General features: G+C 44.5%; 1 protein-coding gene across 5 annotated transcripts in view; it reads left to right on the forward strand.

Annotated features, from left to right (window-relative positions):
* Positions 1–18643, forward strand: part of Grid1 (glutamate ionotropic receptor delta type subunit 1) — a 749167-nt gene that overhangs the window by 486340 nt on the left and 244184 nt on the right. For all 5 annotated transcript variants that reach the window (XM_063275757.1, XM_039094853.2, NM_024378.3 and 2 more), the window contains 3 exons: positions 2406–2576; positions 14592–14753; positions 16246–16365. In XM_063275757.1, coding sequence (XP_063131827.1) covers positions 2406–2576; positions 14592–14753; positions 16246–16365 — 453 coding nt within the window. The remainder of the gene's footprint in view (positions 1–2405; positions 2577–14591; positions 14754–16245; positions 16366–18643) is intronic.

The following is an 18643-nucleotide window of genomic DNA, read 5'->3' on the forward strand; positions in this document are numbered from 1 at the left end:
ATGTGCAGAATGTTCCAAGCGTAGGATAGTGTGAACCCAGTGTTTCTGGTTTGTCCTATTGGCAGTTGGAGAGGTAGGAAAGACTTAATAAAGAGATTTCTATAAAAATGGCCATTTCCTCTATGGTGGTATTTTGTATCAAGAATGTATGGGAAAAACAAATGAGACACCTTTTTTATCTTCGGTCTTCTCTCTAACATCTTTATGTGTAGTTCCAGTTTTGTATTTTCTGACACCTACATTCCTCCTTTCCTTCCTTCTGCATTTTATTTATTTATTTATTTATTTATTTATTTATTTATTTATTTATTCTGTTTATTTTTTTTAGTTAGAGTCAGGATCTTAGTTTAGGCCAGGCTAACCCATAGTTGACTATGTAGCCCAGGCTGGCTTGAACTTGTAGCAATTCAACTTTCTTCAAGTCCCCAAGTGCTGGGATTACAGGCATGAGTCCCTGTGGTTGGTCGATAGCATGCATTCTCTAGACAAGAAAGCCACCCCTAAACCTCTTTACTTGTAGTTTAAGCAAAGTAAGCTGTCTACTTGTTAGTCTTTTGCTTTTTCTCCTTCCCTTGTGGTTATGCTGTGATTTCTCTCATCCTCTAGCCCCCATCTATTCTCTCAGAAGAACTTAGGTCCCCAGAGCAGCTAGAACAGAGTGGCGCTCACCTGTTCAGACTCTCCTCATCCTCTGCTCACGCCTTGAGTCTTTTTGTGTTCAGGAAATGTCCCTTCTACCAATTTCTCTACCTTTGATTGTCTTCTGGTTGCACTCCATCACAAATGTAAGTATCAGTGACATGGATGTAATTCAAGCTTGGAACATTTTAACTTTTGTGAGATCCAGATGATTGAAGGCGTGCAGGGGCCTACATTCTTGCTGAGGATCCAGGGGCCATGCTGTCTCTCACAGATCTAGCAAGTGCTTTCAAGTAATAGGGTACTCCCTTCCTCCCTCTTTCCCTCCCTGCTTCCCTCTCTCCTTTCCTCTCTCCCCCTCTCTCTTTCTCTCTCTCTGTCCTCCTGCCTCTTACACACACACACACACACACACACACACACACACACACACAGAGCATCATCCTAAGACAGACCCTAAATGCTTGATTTAGCATCTTACCCTTAAACATGTTAGGCTCTCATTTAAATGATTATGAAATTCTCATCACTAATTTTATGCCTGGCTGTCTCCATTTGCACTGTCACAGGGTCTCAAAAATAGAATGGGTCATCTGCAAAAAGGAAGCTCTAAAGATTATTTTAAAAGACGACAACAGTTTCAGTTAAATATTGACTTGGAGCCAAGCATGAATGAATTCCTCAGAGACAGTGAGCCTGGATGTCCTTAGTGTGAGTGCCCTGCTGTTGGAACAGAGGGTGAATATTTGTTTCATCTCCTTGTCGTTCAGTGTTAGAATGAAGCTACTTCCTCTCTGCCTGCTGACCCCCCCTTTTGTTTCTCTCTCATTCTTGGCCCATAATGCAATCAGAAGTTTTCAGAAAGGCCATTCTGATTATAGCATATTTGTACCTAAAGATTTCAAGCTCGTTACTAGCCCTAAGGAAAAGGCTTGCTTTCTGTGTTGCTGCTGTTGTTTAAAGTAGGGTGGTTGGACCCGACTCCCCCATCTACCTCTCTTCCACTGATATGTTTATGTGAGGCAGAGTTCATCTACTCCCTGCAGACTCAGAGTCCCAGTTATACTTTGTTCCCAACATAGGTTCACACACACACACACACACATACACACACACACGTGCATGCATGTGCACACTCACACTCACATACATGCACATGTACACGCACATGAACACATGTGCGCACACACACATACATACACACACTCACGTGTCACATACTCACATGCAAGCATGTGAGCATACATGCACTCACCCATCTTCTTTACTTATGTCCATTCTTGGCCTTAGTCTAAGTCTGCGCTCTCATAGAGGCCTTCTTTGGAGAGAGCTCCCTAAGGCAGGTCCTTTTAAAATTTCTGTTCTTGAGGGTAAAATGACCTAATAATTGGATCATAGCATTCTTAGGGTTGTTTTTAGAGTATGACACTAATAATTCCAAGTAAAACACCAGGGGTATCAAGGCCTAGCCCAATAGGTATCTTTGATCGCTAACACACTCAGCATGCTCTATGGTGAAGGATTATTATTGACATCCACTATAACTTGGTGCTCGCTACAGACCAGAGCTCAGAGGGAATGTTGAACAATCCTGTTTCTACCTAAGGGATGGTAAGAATAAGCAACTAATAAAATAGCTAGGACCGATTCCCCTTAGACCACTTTGGCATTAGCTGTTTGGTCTTTCAACCTGGATGTCTCCTAGCGACTATTTTTTTTTTTATTAATTCATGAGGATATAAGCATGGATTTGATTATTTCTTCAGGAAATCAGTGACCCCGAGATCCTGGATCTGGTCCACAGTGCCCTTGGCAGGATGACCGTGGTCCGGCAAATCTTCCCATCTGCAAAGGACAACCAGAAATGCATGAGGAATAACCACCGCATCTCTTCCCTGCTCTGTGATCCACAGGAAGGCTACCTCCAAATGCTGCAGGTCAGTACAGTAGTCTTCTCCATGCATGGCTCTCACTACACCTTTGGCCTGCACAGGCGACATACTGGGTCTGCTGGGCTCTAGATGAACACTGTTACCCACCCACTTTAATGACTAAAATGTTGTCATTCACTGAAATGGAATCCAGTTGACGGGACACAGTGTTTTATCTCACGGTAGCATCAGTGGCAGGTAATTACACCTGGTATCAGCAAGCAGGGACTACTTGCTTACAAAGTACCTCTGACATTTCAAAGCTACATGACTAGAGTGAGTAGATTGCTATCCCTTCTGCCTCTATGCTGAGTGTCTTGTGGTAGGGTTGCGGGTAGAGCCTTTATTTGTGTTTTTCTTTGTAAGAAGTCACTTACACAGACACTAAGCTTGTAAAACACTTAGCACAGCCCTGGCACGTCTGCTAAATGCTAGGTGTAGGCCAGCCAGGAAGCTGCAGATCTCCACAGAGCAGAAAGGCGGGAGATCAGGTTTACAGCATGTCCACTTGCTATACCCCTTCTTAAATCAGAGTTGTAAATGTGTATGTTAATACTTCAGTCACCAGTCACCGTCTTGGCCTATGAGTGGCCTTCATCTTCTGGCAATATGGCCTTTGCATAGTCAAGAGGTATTCTGCCTGTAATACAGACCATTTTCCGTATGAATCTTTGAGGAAAACAGAGAGACACTACAGTGAACATCCACAGGTTCCCCTGAATTCACACCAGTTGGAATATGATGCACAAGAAACTTGATGATGTTTAATGTGGGACATGTGACATATAATAAATGAAAGAATGTGTCTCTTATTGGGTTTTGTCCCCAAATTTGCCTGTAACTTTGCCTGTAGGGTACACTCATCACTCAGAGTTTGAAATCAGGCCTACCTTCTTTCCCCAGCCAGGAGTAAGGAGTAGAAATCAGAGCTGAGATGAGGACTGGCAGTATCTGTCTCATGAATGTCGGTGTTACTTAGGATCTTTGGAATCACCACATAAGAAGATCTTCATAATGAGGAGGGACCATGGGAATCTTGGGTGTTCTGCAGATACATGTAATTAGTGAAAATCTTGAATCTACTCTCTAATCTCATCTTGTCAGAAGGAGAAGAAAGCTTGTATCATAGAGATGCCACATGAGAAACTTGTTCTCAGTGATGAGGAGACATAGGTGACACCGATTATAGCTGGAGCACCTGCCCTCCCTTGGCGCTCACTGTGATACAGAGTACATTGATACATTAGCAAGACAGAAGAGCGAAGATATTTCTGAGCTTGTAAGGATTTGACTAAGAAACTGGAGAATTGACTTCGACAGAACCATAAACTAGAGTCATTGGATTTGGTGTTAGAAATCCAATAGAAATTGGTTAGGTGTTTTCCTTTGTCTTCTTTTCCTGGGGAATGGAAGAGGGGACAAGGGTCAAGTGTGTCCCTCTCATTGGAACACTGTCTCCATCATTCGCCCTCTCTATGTGGGTGTGTACAAAGCTGGACAAAGGGCAGGGCAGCATGAGTGTCCCCATTCTGTGAGGTGAGGGGAACACTCTTCCTTGCTAGGCCTAAGGCTGTGGCTCTCATTTGCTGGACGATCTCCCAGAATCCCTCTCCTTGGTGTAGTTTATTTATTATTCTCTAGTCTCTGCAATCCTGCCCTTTGCCACCTCCTAACCCTCTGTCCATTTTCCAGTTCTCATTAAGTTACATCGCTTCATTTCCCTCTAAATTAGAGTCACGTTCAATTGTGCATGGGCAGTGCAGGATAGGGCAGAGGAGAGAAGCCTTCACTTCCTGTCAAAGTCCATGATGTTTGCTAAGAGATGACTGTTAAGTCAAGCTGTCTCTAGCACTTCAGTCCTGCCTGGTGCAAAGGGTCTGCTCTCTGGAAGAGAACAAGGGAGTCTAGGGGGCTGAGAGAAAGTCCAGTTGATGGCATCCTAAAGTGGCAGGTACACAAGCATGTAACAACAGCTCTGAACCACACTTCAGGGCCCATTTCCTGTTTGTTCTTTCTGAGACACAGGTACCACAGAAGGAGGAGAACCAAAGAACAAAACCCGTTCATGGTACTTACACCATTACCACTTGCCACCACAGAAACCAGACTGCCTGTGTGCAAATCACAGTAATTCTAGCTACCATTTAGTCAACTAATATTTATTTTTCATTCTATGCCTCTGTTTCTTGCACTGTCAAGCCAAGACATGAAAATCTGCTACTATGATGAATCTCTGTGATGTGTAAATGAGAGAAAATGTGGAAAGTATTTAGCACAGGGCCGGGCTGTTAATACCACGAGATGGGGTGTCTAGTACAATTAATTTTCCACAAGAAGGCTGAACATGCTTGCATACCTGTGTCTTGGCAGGAGTAAACACTACCCTGTACAGGAGAACAGTTCCCACCTCTCCAGGCCTGTGTCACATGCTTTGTGACTCTCCTGTCTCCATCACTTATTCAGCCACTCACTAACTCACAACAGCCTTGTCTGAGGAGACCATGTTTTATCTATTCAGCTCTTCAGGAAAGACCCTGCTCGCTGAAGACCATCAATAAGAATATATGAGATGCGTCTGCTAATAATCTAGGACTTGAATCCCAAGTTAAATGATCTCTAGAAGCCTCTTTATATAGAGATAAGTAAAGCACTTTATTAAAGAAATCTCTTTCCTCTCTCCATTTGTTGCATCTACATCTTTCTTTGGGGCTACGATGGGAGGGGAGTGTGGATTTATTTACTCCTCTGCCCAACACTTGGGCAGCTTGTAGATTCATCTCATTTACAAGCCTTTCCCTTCAGTTTCCTCAGGAACTATTACCAAGTCTTTCTTTCCTAATGACAGTATAGACAGCAAACTAATTTCTACTAGCCTCTAGCTGTGAGATTTATCGAAGAGACTCGAACAGGCTTAGAACAACTAACTCAAGAAAAAATTGCTGTCATGGATTATTAACTTCGTCTTGATGAAATTAATGAAAATCCCTCTGGAAATGGAGCCCCCAAGTCCATCTTCGCTCCTTCCTCAGACGGCTGCCCTTGGGATGTTGGTCGTAGCTTAGGGATTGTGAGAGCACAGGGAACTTTTGCAAGGTCATTCATCATCTGGCTTCTCTACCAAAGTGCCCTGGTCTCCGAGACACTCTGTCTTCCTCCATTAGCCCTGTGGTCAGGGATTTCTGTTTTGAAAAGCCAAGCAAGTACTATTCGTGAATCAATTTGGTTGCTATTTAGTACCTATTTTCTTCTAAGTCCCTTGGAAGAAAAATACCTAAATAAGTGGCTTCCAGTGGTGTCATTGCATTTGCCTGTGTGGGGTTGTTTATTCTTTTCTACAAAGCACTGTCTGATGTGGGTGTTTCTCGTTTTTTGTTTTCCTGACAAGTTAGTTTAGGGCTTGTCTGACTCAGCTGGTAATAAAAGTGATGACCAATCCCCCAGAACCCGGAGAATTCGCTGAGATTTCCCAGGATGCCTTCCTCGGAGCAGAGTTGCCATTGTATCCGTCACTAGAACTGCCTCTCCCAGTGACTTCAGCTTGTAATTGAACTAACAGAAGCATTATCATGTCGCCACCCCATCTATTCAAATGTTTCCAGAGCGTGGCAGGAAATGGCATGAACTGTGGTGTCTGGTCATATCCAAGCTGTGGGATCCAACATGGCATTGTCAGGAAATATTCCCAAGATTGCAACATTGGCATCTTTATGCACACCTTGAAAGTTGTTGAATGGCTCAACAAAATCACCCCTCCCTCTGGTATTCAGTTTGCTGAAGAAAACCACTGACCTTCTAGTCCCCATTTCCTAGAAGCTCCCCATTATTTTCCCTCGTGATGGGTTGTCAGTCTGGTAAGAGAAGCTTTTCCTTTGGAGTGTCCCCGGGGACACTCCAGATTTCATGTTCCTTCTGGAGCTGTACTTAATGGTAAAGACTCCGATTGGCAATTTCACAAGGATGGTGTGGAAGGCTGTATGATTCAGGTCATGGGTGGTCTCTGTGGGTATGGCTGCCTGCTACTCGAGTTACAGGTGTCCACATGTGCCTTGGTTGCTAAGAGAGGCTTGCTTGGAGACAGATGCTCTTCCATAGTCTCCCTTCTGATTCAGTGGTGAACAGAGAACCTCCCACAACCCCTTTCCCCTCAGCTACCATCTGCTCTATCCTCTGGCCTGGCCACGGTGCCCTATCAAGACAGGTGGGCTAGCAGCAGTTTGGCACAGAGGCCTTGCCTGGGGATAGATTGTTCATGCTGGAGCATCTGGATGTCAGATTGTCCTCCCAGCTGGACCCTCTGTCGACTGCTTATCTGACATTGCTGGCCAACCAGAGCCTGTCTGCAGATTTGGTCAGAGGTCAGTGTCTGCTGTTTATCTCCACGATGTCTCCCCAAACAGCCCACTTTGCTTGATTAATGATAGAGGGAAGAGCATGCTGGGCTCTTTAGAAGCCTGAGGAAATGGGTCCCTTCTTAATGAAAGTCTTGCATTTCCAGCTCTGGATTGTGAGGATAATGGACCGGTGAGGGATTTCTGCTGGCCTGTGTGGCTCTGACCTTGGTCTGCCATTCATCTTTCTTTTCCTTCAAGCATGATTCTTACCCTGATAATGCAGTATGCAACCATCCCCTGGCCCCAGAGCATGACTGAGACACAGTTGGCATACCCTAATAAGTCTTGACTGGAATCTCAGACTTACTAAGTAGAAGTGAAGCACCAGGAGGCAGACAGTCTGGCTGTGCAGTGGGGCGACATATTATCCTGACCTGTTGAAGGTCCTCCTTTGTGACCAGTGGTGGTGGCAGAGGACTCAGCCTACTGGCATCCAGATGGGCTTAGACTTAAGACCCTCTTAAGTTTATCAACATATTTTAGGGAAGCACATATCTGGTATGCGCTCAGGCCCTAATCCTTTCTGTAGTCAGTGAACAGGCTGCGTAAGCCCTGCCTTGTTAGTGCCTAGGTGGGAAATATGTTTTTCCATGGTTTCATTTGTGCAATATACCTATATCCATACAAGCTGATTGTTGTGGTTTGAATGATGTATTCCCGTAACATTTCTATGTTCAAACCTAGTTCCCAAAGTGACTGTATTTAGATGTAGGAACATTGGAAACAATTGTGCTTGTCTCACAAATGGAACCAGAACCATCTATAAGATCAGAGTTTTCCACTTCTGAATCAGGACATGGGAAGAAGGCATACTATGAACCAGGACACAGACCCTCATGAAACATTGACTTTCACAGTACCTTGATTTGGGATTTCCAGTCTCTGGGAGTGTGAAGAGTCTTTGATGTTCTGCCATATCAGTGTGCTCTGATGGCCTTGGAGTCCACGATAGTGTCGCCATGGACAAGTGGGGTAACTTTCCCATTGTTTCCTGTCACCCTCTTAGGCATGTTCATTATTTCTAAATGGTGTTCCTTCTATGCCAGTGTTCTGGTCTCTTTCCATCAAGTAGGACTCCTTATCTCTCCTCTGTCTTCCCCTCTGGGTCTTACTCTTTAAGCAAATTCTTATTTTCATATGAAGATCAATTTGACAGTCTTTCTAGTGGCCTTCGTTCCTGCTGACGCAGGTATGTTCCCAAATTAAACCTGGGTACTAACGTATTGGGAATTCCATGCTAATGCTTAAGGAAAAATAGCATTGATTTTTCCATTCTTGGACTTTAGTTAACTTCATGTAATTGGTCTCTGGTTCTCCAGTGGTTAATCAGGTCCTCTTGGGTTTTTCAAGAGCTCTGTCCCCCATAGGATCATGGCTGAGTTCTTTTATCTGCTGCCTAGAAGTGCTTCCTACATTTTGGGTTCCTATCTCAGAACAGAGTTTCTGCACAGATAAACGAAATCAGAATTTTTTGCCTTACCTTATGAAGACACGGCCTTGGGTTGTGGCAGGCAATGGGTTTGGAGGGTGGCCACCTGGAACTCCTGTCCCTTCCCCATCCTCTGTACATTGTTGCTTACCTCTAAGAAGAGGCATCCTCTATGCAAATGACTTCACATCTCTTTAATTCCCAAGAATAGGTTTAGAATGATCTATTGGACTGCCCTTAGTTTAGAGAAATGTTTTTAAGCAGCTGTGTGTATGCTTAAGTTGGACATTTCTCAAATGTTCTTACATTTCGTTCTCACAAAAACCTTAAAATTGGGAATTTTGTTTGTACTTTTATTAGGGAGAATGTCATAGGCAAAGACGCTGGGGCTGGGAGAGAAATGGCTGATAGGTGGGGTAAAATTGGAGGAGGAATCCACCAGGATACAACTCTTGGAGAGGCCATGTGATAGGACACGTGTAAAGGATCAGCTATGCAGGGTGGAATAAGAAGGCCTGGGCTGAGTCAAGGTGGCTGACATTTGCCATCTCCTAAGGAGGAAATGAGGCACTGGAATCATACTATAGCAGCGAAAACTATATGTGACCATTTTAGACAGGACACTTGAGAGCTTCTTCAAAATTAGGTCTGTGTGGCAGGGTGTAGGACATGAGTCTTCTACTGGTATCGATTTGCTGCTGACTCGTGCTTTCCCAGGTTCCCTATGCCTGTGGTATTCTTCTCGAAGGGTCTGTGTGCCAAAGGCTTTCATTTTTGACGTCTCAGTGAGGTAGGAATGTGTTAGGATGCTTCCCTCTCTGGAACCTGGCTCAGAAAACTCTAGAGCTCTCCATAGACTCCTCTACCTCCAATCATATACTCTAGGCTTTCCCTTATAGACCATTAGTGAAATATCAGTGCGCTCAACCCTGAAAAGCCTGGCTTAAGCCTTGGCACCAAGGCGGATAAGACTATGCTTCCAGGAGGCCAGGGGATGTCATCATGTCCAAGAGAGCAGACACAAGTAGATACTAATCAGAACTGATCTTTGCTTAGCCTCCTGTCCTGTAAGCTACAAAAGTCAGATATAACTCCCGTGCACCTTTGAAAGGATACATGGCTATGGAGCCTTGAATGGAAGATGGTGTTGGCCAGTTCATTTTCCATGGTCCTTATCCCCATAATCTGTGTAACAGATCCCTGCTGAGTCTCAGCTACTGAAGATACCCTGGGCATGACCTCAGCTAATTTATTTGAATTTAGGAGCCTGCATTATTACTTCACTTACCCCTTCCACTCTTCTCTGTCCCTGCTGCCTCTTAGAATGCAGATACACATAAACAGACCAGAAGAAGCCTTTACATACAGGGCTGTTAGCATCTGCATTTCAGGGGGGTAACCAGGGATGTCACATTGTCCCTCTCCAGGGTTCCCGATCACACGGTACATCATTAGCATAAACAGAGATCTATGAGCATTCAACAAATGTGCTTGACATCACTCAACAAGTGAGTATGTGTCAAGAGCTAATTCTGTGAAGCGTCCTGTTCATTTAGAAAAGAGCACCAGGTTCCCCAAAGGACCTGGGGTCTCTGCCTTATTCTGTCTTTTCCACATTTCTAACTGCACTTCCGATGGCATCTCTGACTTGGTTCTAGGTCTTTTTAGTTTGTCTCTGTTGTGCCCTTGGCTGAGATGCTATACCCTTTGATTCTCAAAGTTCCCCCATATGGTACACTTCATTGTTTGAGTCACATTGTGTTACAGTCTCCCTAGATCAGCCAGAGCTGTGAAGCTATTCAAGCATGAGTATCAGGATCTGTCTAGAACAGTGTATGTTCTGCATGTTTCCCCTTGACTGATGTAATTTGTGTAGTGCCTTGCTTCAGTAGGAGGGAGAGAAATGTAGACTCCTTCAAGCCACAGCCCTCTTCTCTGTTTTGTGGACTCTAGCTCTGGCCTGTGCTATTTATTTCCTATGAGTGAGTGAACATGTAGCTAGGAACTTCTTTCCTCCCAGCCTCTGCTTGCCCTATCTAATACGGACACATACATCTATCCGCCTGCCTTGAGAAAGGCCTTCTCTTTATTCATTAGGATCTGAAGGAGCTCTCTGATCATAGATTACCTTTCTATTACATACTGTTCCCCTTTTTTGTAGAAAACACACTTCCTAACATGTCAGATAGTAAAAGCAGGTTCTTCCATGTTCTCCGTATCCCCCACATGAAGCCACCATTGAATTCTGATAAAGCAGACCACCTATGGATATACAGACTTGTGTTGAAATGTTAGTTTCTGTCCTGGGATGGGCAAGTCCTGAGACATCTACCCCGGTGCAAGAACTAAGTTAAGAGACGGTGGAAACATAAGTAGGTAGAAACAGCAGTGAGGAGGAAGATCAAGAAGTCATTTTCAGTAGGTGCTAAGTGAGAAACAAATGAAAGATCTTACCTACCAAAGTTGGAAGCAGCAAATGTTTTTTTCCTGATGCTTTATATTTAGATGAAGGATTAATGTGTGCATTCTTAATAGAAAAGACCCATCAATTCATTTGCCAGCCAACCTATCCACCCATTCTAATCCTTGCATTCCATATCCATCCATCCATCCATCCATCCATCCATCCATCCATCCCACTCATCCATCCATCCATCCATTCATCCATCCATCCATCCATCCATCCATCCATCCCACTCATCCATTTCAACTGTTCATCACTCTATCCATAACTCATCCACTTACTATTCATCATCCACTCACCTAGCACTTACCACCAACACATCCATCTACCCACCCATCCACCTACTCATTTATCTACTTATCTATCTCTATCCGTCTGTCTCCACAGGGCATTCCTCAAACATTGATCAATCACTAGACTTGCATCTTTACTTGGGACAGGTTCCAGAGATAAACACTCCAGGAGCTCAGAGTTTAGTGAGGTAAACATGTCTATGAACTGACACCATGTAGAATGTTAGGGTGGAGGGTGCATCCAGGGTGAGAGGGGGGTGGTTCAAAGGCCTTTCAATGCCTGGAAAAGATCATTTCTCAAGCCAGCTCTTTTGAACTAGAATGCATTTACTCTCCTAGGCCGTCGTCATAGTTGTGGGAGGACTAAGGGCTTTCTTTGGCCTTTCTGATTCACGTTCTGCCTTTTCCTCTTCATTGCAGGCCTCTCAGCATTCACGTGGTTGCTGAGTGCCTTAATTCATTGTGATTAGAAGTGCTGGGGAAAAAGGAAAAAGTCTTCTGAGTGTCAGTCTGGGCCAGAGCTGAAGGAGCACAGCAGACTGATCTGCTAGAGGAGTGAATCCGCAGGTGTGGGTGTGGGTTAAAGGGTCTTAACTGACTAAAACAGCACCAGCTATGAGTGGGCAGCTTAGAACTCTGTGAATGTCTTAAGAAATCTTCACACCATCAACGACTCTTCATCTTCTAGTTACCCTTTTAGAAAGAAGAAAAGAAAAAAACGCTCAAACTACATGCCAGTTCTTAAGTGGTTTATATTCCCTTGTAAGAACATCTCCATTACTAGTTTGTATTCCAGAGGGGGAAAGAAACATCAAGACAGAGGTGGGTGCTCTGGAGGGCTGTTTCACTGGTAGGATTAGGAAGTGAGTTAGTCTTGTTCCTTGAAAACATGGTCCTCTAAGCTTGAACTGCGACAGAAACAAGCTCCCCATGGTAGGAATGTTCTTTCCTCTGATGTTATGTCAGCATTTGTGTACTTCAGGCACCTGAAGAGTAACCATGACCTTGATATGGAGTTTCCCTTTGGCCTGGGACACTTGTTTGGTCTGCAGTCATCAGTCATGTGGGCATGTTCCAGTCGTTTCTGTAATATCCGTTCTTACTCCTATAGCATGATGTCTACGCTGATCACAGGAAGGATGCAACTCAGTGGCAGACAGAACAGAGTTCTTCATCACTGGCCAGCATAAAGGAAATGATGATCTCTTCCTGGGTGTGTTATAGGACAGAGGGAGAGCTAATTTAGGTTAAGGACAGGCCTAATATAGCAAATGTTTTTGGTGATCTATACACCTCTGACTTCAGCTTCAGTTCTGAGGGATAGTTCCTGCTCAGGTTTTTATCTAGGACCCAGCCTCTGTGACATCCATATTAGGATTAATAAGGGAGAAAGTGCAGGCAATGAATAGTGCTTCTAACAGAAGCAGTCCGGGAAGGGTGGCTGATAAGGTAGATGTAGCTGGCTCTTCCTAGAGTACCAGGAGCCTATTTGATCTTCTACGGAGCCCTGTGAGGTCATCATTGTCTCCTATTTTCTTCATTTATTTCCAGATAACATGTTTTTCTGATAACTTTAGCAGGCTGCTTACTGCTAAAGTATACAAAGAATTTGACCCTTTGACCCAGTTTGCAAGCTATCAACCAGGGGCCCCAAAGCTGTCCAAGAGTAGATATTGTCTGTCCCTCACTCTTCACTTATTCTCAGGTGTGCTTTGTTGTCCTCTTGGATGATGGGGTGTCCTGAGGGGAAGGCCTTGAGAACAGGGTTTCCATCCTCCATGATGAGGGCCCTCCTGCTCACCTCAAGCAAGAGGATGAGCCAAACCGCTCCCATTCTTGGATTGCATGGCCGAGGAAAGTTGGCTCCCTCACATCAGTGTAGATCTTTATAGTAGTTTTCTAGTCTCTCATTCGCCATGTCCCACATGACTTGGGTCTGGAAACCTGACTAAAGTAGTGAGGGGATGAAGAAAGGACAGACACATGGACAGAAAAGCTGGGGTCAGGTGGGCAGTGATGGAGCGACACCAACTACCATAACAACTTAGAATCCTGATGTATTTATTACTTGTAGTACACATGCGGAGGCTGACTAGTCTGAGAAGGGGTGTTCTCTGTAAGCAGGGTACTCGCAGGCTGGAAACACTAGGAAGAGGAATCTGCAGTTGCTAGGTTTTGAACACACTGGTTAATAGTTTGCAAACACTTGTGTTTGCACACACAGTTAACATTTGTAGTTGGGCTAGAAGAAGGCTTGGTTAACACTAAGCCTGGCCAGCATGGGGAGGCTTTGCTAATTCCCACAGGTCAGACACATTGGTCCTTGACACGGCTATGCCTTTGTGACAATACTGATTTCTTCAGCACTGGATCTGGTTGGTTGGTTTGTTTGTTTGTTTGTTTATTTATTTATTTATTTATTTATTTTTTCACATTCACTTAGGGCTTCCTCAGCTCCCCAGTCTCATTACTCATACAAGCCCTGAGATGGAGCCATGCTTCCTCCATGGGCTAGCTTCACTGAAGTTGGCCAACTCAATTTACAGATCCCAGATGCATCCAGGATGGCACTGCCCATTGGGCATAGGAATCTCTGCCACTTCTTCATTGCTGTACCATCACCCAGGCCACTATTCACCCTGGGTCCATCAGTGACTAGGGTTGTCTCCCCTATGTCCAGGCAGAGTCACCAGCTTTCTTCTGCATAGCTCCACCAGTGGCGTCCGTCTCTCCAAGTCTTCCCTGATGCTCCCCCTTAGCATGTCCCTGCATGGTTGCATCATGACCTCTTCTTAGTCCTTTCCAATCTTATTGTTGCCACCATCATATTGAACCAAGAAGTCAGCTAACCATGGCCCTTGGCTAAAGCTAGCACACCGTCTATTTTGATAAATGGTATTTTATTGGTACATAGCTACATCCATTCGTTTGTGAAATACCTCTTGCTACTTTCAGGTTTTAATTGTGGTATTGAATAGTAATCAAAAGAGACTCTAAGACCTCTAACACCTAAACTTTTTACTATGTGGTCCTTTACAGAAAACTTTGTGTTTATGGCCCTGATGGGGACCTTGATCCTTTATAACTTCATGATTTTGCACATATTGGGCCTCCCTTTACCCTACTCGTTCTTACATTACCTGAACAGGTGGTATACTTGCTTGCTGGTCACACTGGTTCTCCTGTTGCTATGTGGATATACCCCTACTCCTATTCCTGAGGAAGGTTCAGTGTTCTCCTAGCCTAACTCCTAGACCTCTTGGGTGAGCGGCTAAAACCAAGCATAAAGAAAATACCAGGGAGCCAGAGGCTCCTTGCTCACAAAGCTCACAGGACCAGGGAAGATATTGTTGCTGTTCACATCACCCAGCCTTTTACTGCTCTCTACCTCGCTCTTTGGTAATACACCAGTGGAGAAAGATTTATGCTTTTCTGTCTTTGTAGATCTCCAATCTCTATCTGTACGACAGTGTTCTGATGCTGGCCAACGCCTTCCACAGGAAGCTGGAAGACCGGAAGTGGCATAGTATGGCAAGCCTTAACTGCATACGGAAATCTACCAAGCCATGGAATGGAGGGAGATCCATGCTAGACACCATTAAAAAGGTATTTGTGAGGGAGCACTGCTCTCTAAGGTTGTCCAAGTGTCCAAGGCTGGACACAAGGACCTCATTGCACTTCCATCCACTTGGTACAAAGCTATTTTACTCTCTGTGTGTGTGTGTGTGTGTGTGTGTGTGAGAGAGAGAGAGAGAGAGAGAGAGAGAGAGAGAGAGAGAGAGACTGAGTCCTCTCTGAAGGATTTTCTCTTTGTCACTCTCTTATACCTATATTTAAAAGCTGAGTGAATTGTTGTCCAGAGTTATGAACTTCAAATGTCTCCATAAGAGATCTGGCTTCAGAAGGCTAAATGACTTGCCTAAAATCACAGTAAAGTCAGAGAGTCATAGCTGCCTGTCTTCTGTCTGTCCAGTGTTCCTTCATGCAAACTGTACACTTTCAAAAAAAAAATGTCATCTTGGGTTGTATGGCATGTGTTGCTTATCCACGATCCTATCATGTGCATGTATGTGTGAATATGTACCCATGTGTACCCATGTGGTATTATATACATTATATCCATGTGACATGTTTCATTTGATAAAGAGTTGTAGTTCAGAGATGGAATCAGAATGAATTGAATAACCTATGAAAGACTTGTTCGCGTGATTGGGCTTTTAGAAGCTTCAGAAGAGGATTTGGGGAAATCTATAATGCCAGGAACCTTAGCCACAATAACTTATACATGGTTTCAGTTGCAGTGAACATGTTCCAGTGTTGGTTTAAATTCATAGCAGCTCAGAGCAGAGCAAGGCCTCTCTGGTCCAGTGTAGTTTATGGTTCACCTCTACTCCTTGAGGCCACAGGCAAGAAGTCTTGGTAAAAGTCACACCCCAAGTCGAAAGAGAGACGGGAGGGGACCATGCTCACAACTTGCTCAGTCCCACACTGCCTACTGCTCCTATGGACCCTACTGAACTGTATAGAGACATGGGACTGGCATGTTTACCACAGCCATTCTGTACAAGGTATTATGCTCTGAAAATATTTTTTCTTCAGCTGATGAGCTTTGTACCATGGGTCTGATTAACTTCAGGAGGAAGATGGATAGTGGTCTGCTCAAGACAGCAGATGTAGCAAAGTCCAGCCCAATCCAGTGCTCATTTTTGGTGCCTAAACTTAAGGCATGTGTTGGACTTTGGACTTCCCCCTTGTGTTAGGATACATGAAGCCTTCAGAACAGGTTGCAAAGGCAAAGATAGAACTTCAAGAGTGTAGAGACCAATATAATGGCATTTTGATTTCATGGCTAGCATAAGTACTAGCACATAGCAATATCTGTAAACACACTGACAGCACTTGTGGCAGGGAAGACCAATGGATTTCTTCTGTAAGATTAAGACCCCATGTGAAGCATTTATCTTGCTCTGATGTCTTGGGACTGCTAATGGCTCTGTCATTGCAAAAGGCACTCATATCTATTCCCTTCTGACTGATTCCATTCTCTACCACAGAAAACTTTTCCCACCTCCATGTGTCTTTTCCTCCTGTCCTGCAGGGACACATCACCGGCCTCACAGGAGTTATGGAGTTTCGGGAAGACAGCTCAAATCCCTATGTCCAGTTTGAAATCCTTGGCACAACCTATAGTGAGACTTTTGGCAAAGACATGCGCAAGGTAAGCTCTCTGATCCTCGTCTCCACGTCTTATTGCTTCAGTACCACTAAAGATGGCGGCAGATGCAGTACCTTGGGTTCCCAGCAAGGGCTAACTCACAGAGGAAGTCCCCTTCCTGCTTTTCTTCTTGATGCTGCCATTGATCCGAGTGATTCTGAGGGATGCTGGAGAGGAGGCATAGAGAATTTTCAAGTAAGAAGTATTAATACCACAAACCTGAGTCTAGCATGGGTTCCTGAGAATCATTTTTTTCTTCCTTGGATGAGTAGGGGGCTTCCTGGAAGCTTATGGGTATACAAGGTTTTCCCAGAGTTGAGAAGTCAGTCTGGCTTCTGAGACAATGCAAATTGTGGTTGAGGCTGGTGATAGAAGTTATAGCCAGGTTATCTGCCAGACTTAGGTTGGGGGTGAAACAAATCCTTTGGCAGGAAAAATGAACTGCATGGCTGGTGGGAAGTGGGAGAGGGTCATTGGAATCCAGGGAAAGGGACTTGAGAGATGGGAGGGCAGGATAACAAGGTATAGCTTGGCTTTCCAACTGATGCAGATACAGGTGCTAGGCCTGAGGGTATTTCCAGTGGAACTGTGGTTTTCTTCTGATGGAGGACTGAGGTGTCATTATAACAGTTGAGGGCTGGGAATAGTGACTCAAAAGAGAGTCCTCAGATATAAGCTCCATGAGCCTATGTTGAATTTGTATTGGGTATAAAGGGCAGAGGCTGCTGTCTTGTGCCTGCTCTACCCAGCTGCCTTGTGAGCTTTTCCAGAAATGTTTTGGGCAGGACAACCATGTGCTCGTTGAGGCTAGAGATTGTAGTGCTCACGGGCAAGGACTCAGTGCTCTGGGAAAAGATGAAAGCATTCACTGATTGGTCTACCCACAGGGCATTCACTGATTGGTCTACCCACAGGGCATTCACTGATTGGTCTACCCACAGGGCATTCATTGATTAGTCTACCCATAGGCACAGGTTCATGTAATGACACATAACCTTTGCCATATAGTTGGGGGCATATCTCTCCACCAGTGATAATGCTTCAGAGAGAAAGGATATCCTTGTAACCATGAGGCTTAATAAATTCTCATCAGAGAGGCCTGTAGCCAAGTTGAGGGCAATGCGGAGGTAAGCAAATTTTATGTGGTAATGGGTGAGTGACTTTGATTTCACTTCTAGAGGATCTGGGAAGGGGGTATGTGTGTGCAAAGTGGTGGAGGGAGGAGATCTGCAGAACAGGACAGGGGTAGTGACAGCACATATGGAAGACTGACTCTCTGGGGGAAAGGCCAGTATGTCCTGGAGTACCAGTATAATGAGGACAGTTGGGTCTTTCAGCCATGCTGTATTGGAAGATTGAGTAATGAGTTGATCATATCAAGTCTAGGGATGGCCAATACACCTAGCTTGATGATGTCATAGAACCTAATGGTTTGCTTGTGGTGCCATTCAGGGGGTTAATGGCTATGCTGTCCCATTCAGTTGCGTTAAAGTGTGATTGGCAATGTCAAAGGGGTTGAGGCTGGCTTAGGATACCTGTAATGGCCTGCTCAAAACTGTGACCCTTGGTTAAGGGCGAGAGATGAATTGGTTGCTACTGGTCTGGACCAAGTCTATAAGAAAAATTGTTTTGTTGTTGTTGTTGCTATTGAGATTTTCATCTCTTAAGAGAACAGAAGGAAAGGGAACCTCATTCGGACACTCTGCTATGACTGCAGAATACGGCTGTCTATTGAAATCACCATTCATATCAGCACTATACATAGCTTTATGTCTTCATCCTTGAGTGCTTTTCTGAGTTTGTAACTGTAAAGCCTTGTCTGGTGGGTCTTTCCGTATCTCTCACCCTACTCTTTAGCTCAGTTCCAACTCCCAGGTTCCCAGAGAGTGTGGAATGTTGGCAGTGGTCTTCTGCTTCCTCCTAGATGGCTTACACTCAAGCCCTGTAGACCGCCATGCTTGTGCTCTGCTGGGCCCTCCTGGTCCCGGAATGAGGGGAAGTACTGTGTCATTCACTCTCCATTTTCAGGTGTCTGGGCCTTCCATGTTGCTACGGCAACACTCCTCAAAAATCCTCAGGCCTGTCAGAGTTGGAATCTCACAGTTATAAGGAGCTTCAGAGCAGGAGGTCTAGATGTAATTGAGTTGGAACGGAAGCTGATTTTCAAGTGGGCTTTATTTTTAAATGTATTCTTTTGTCATTTAAAAATTTGCCCTTACTAACTGCATATTTCACTTGTTATCTGTCTGCCTAGCAGCTTATCATTGGGAGCAAGAAGCTA

The sequence above is a fragment of the Rattus norvegicus genome, chromosome 16 (genome assembly GCF_036323735.1).
Source record: "Rattus norvegicus strain BN/NHsdMcwi chromosome 16, GRCr8, whole genome shotgun sequence".
Classification (NCBI taxonomy): domain Eukaryota; kingdom Metazoa; phylum Chordata; class Mammalia; order Rodentia; family Muridae; genus Rattus; species Rattus norvegicus.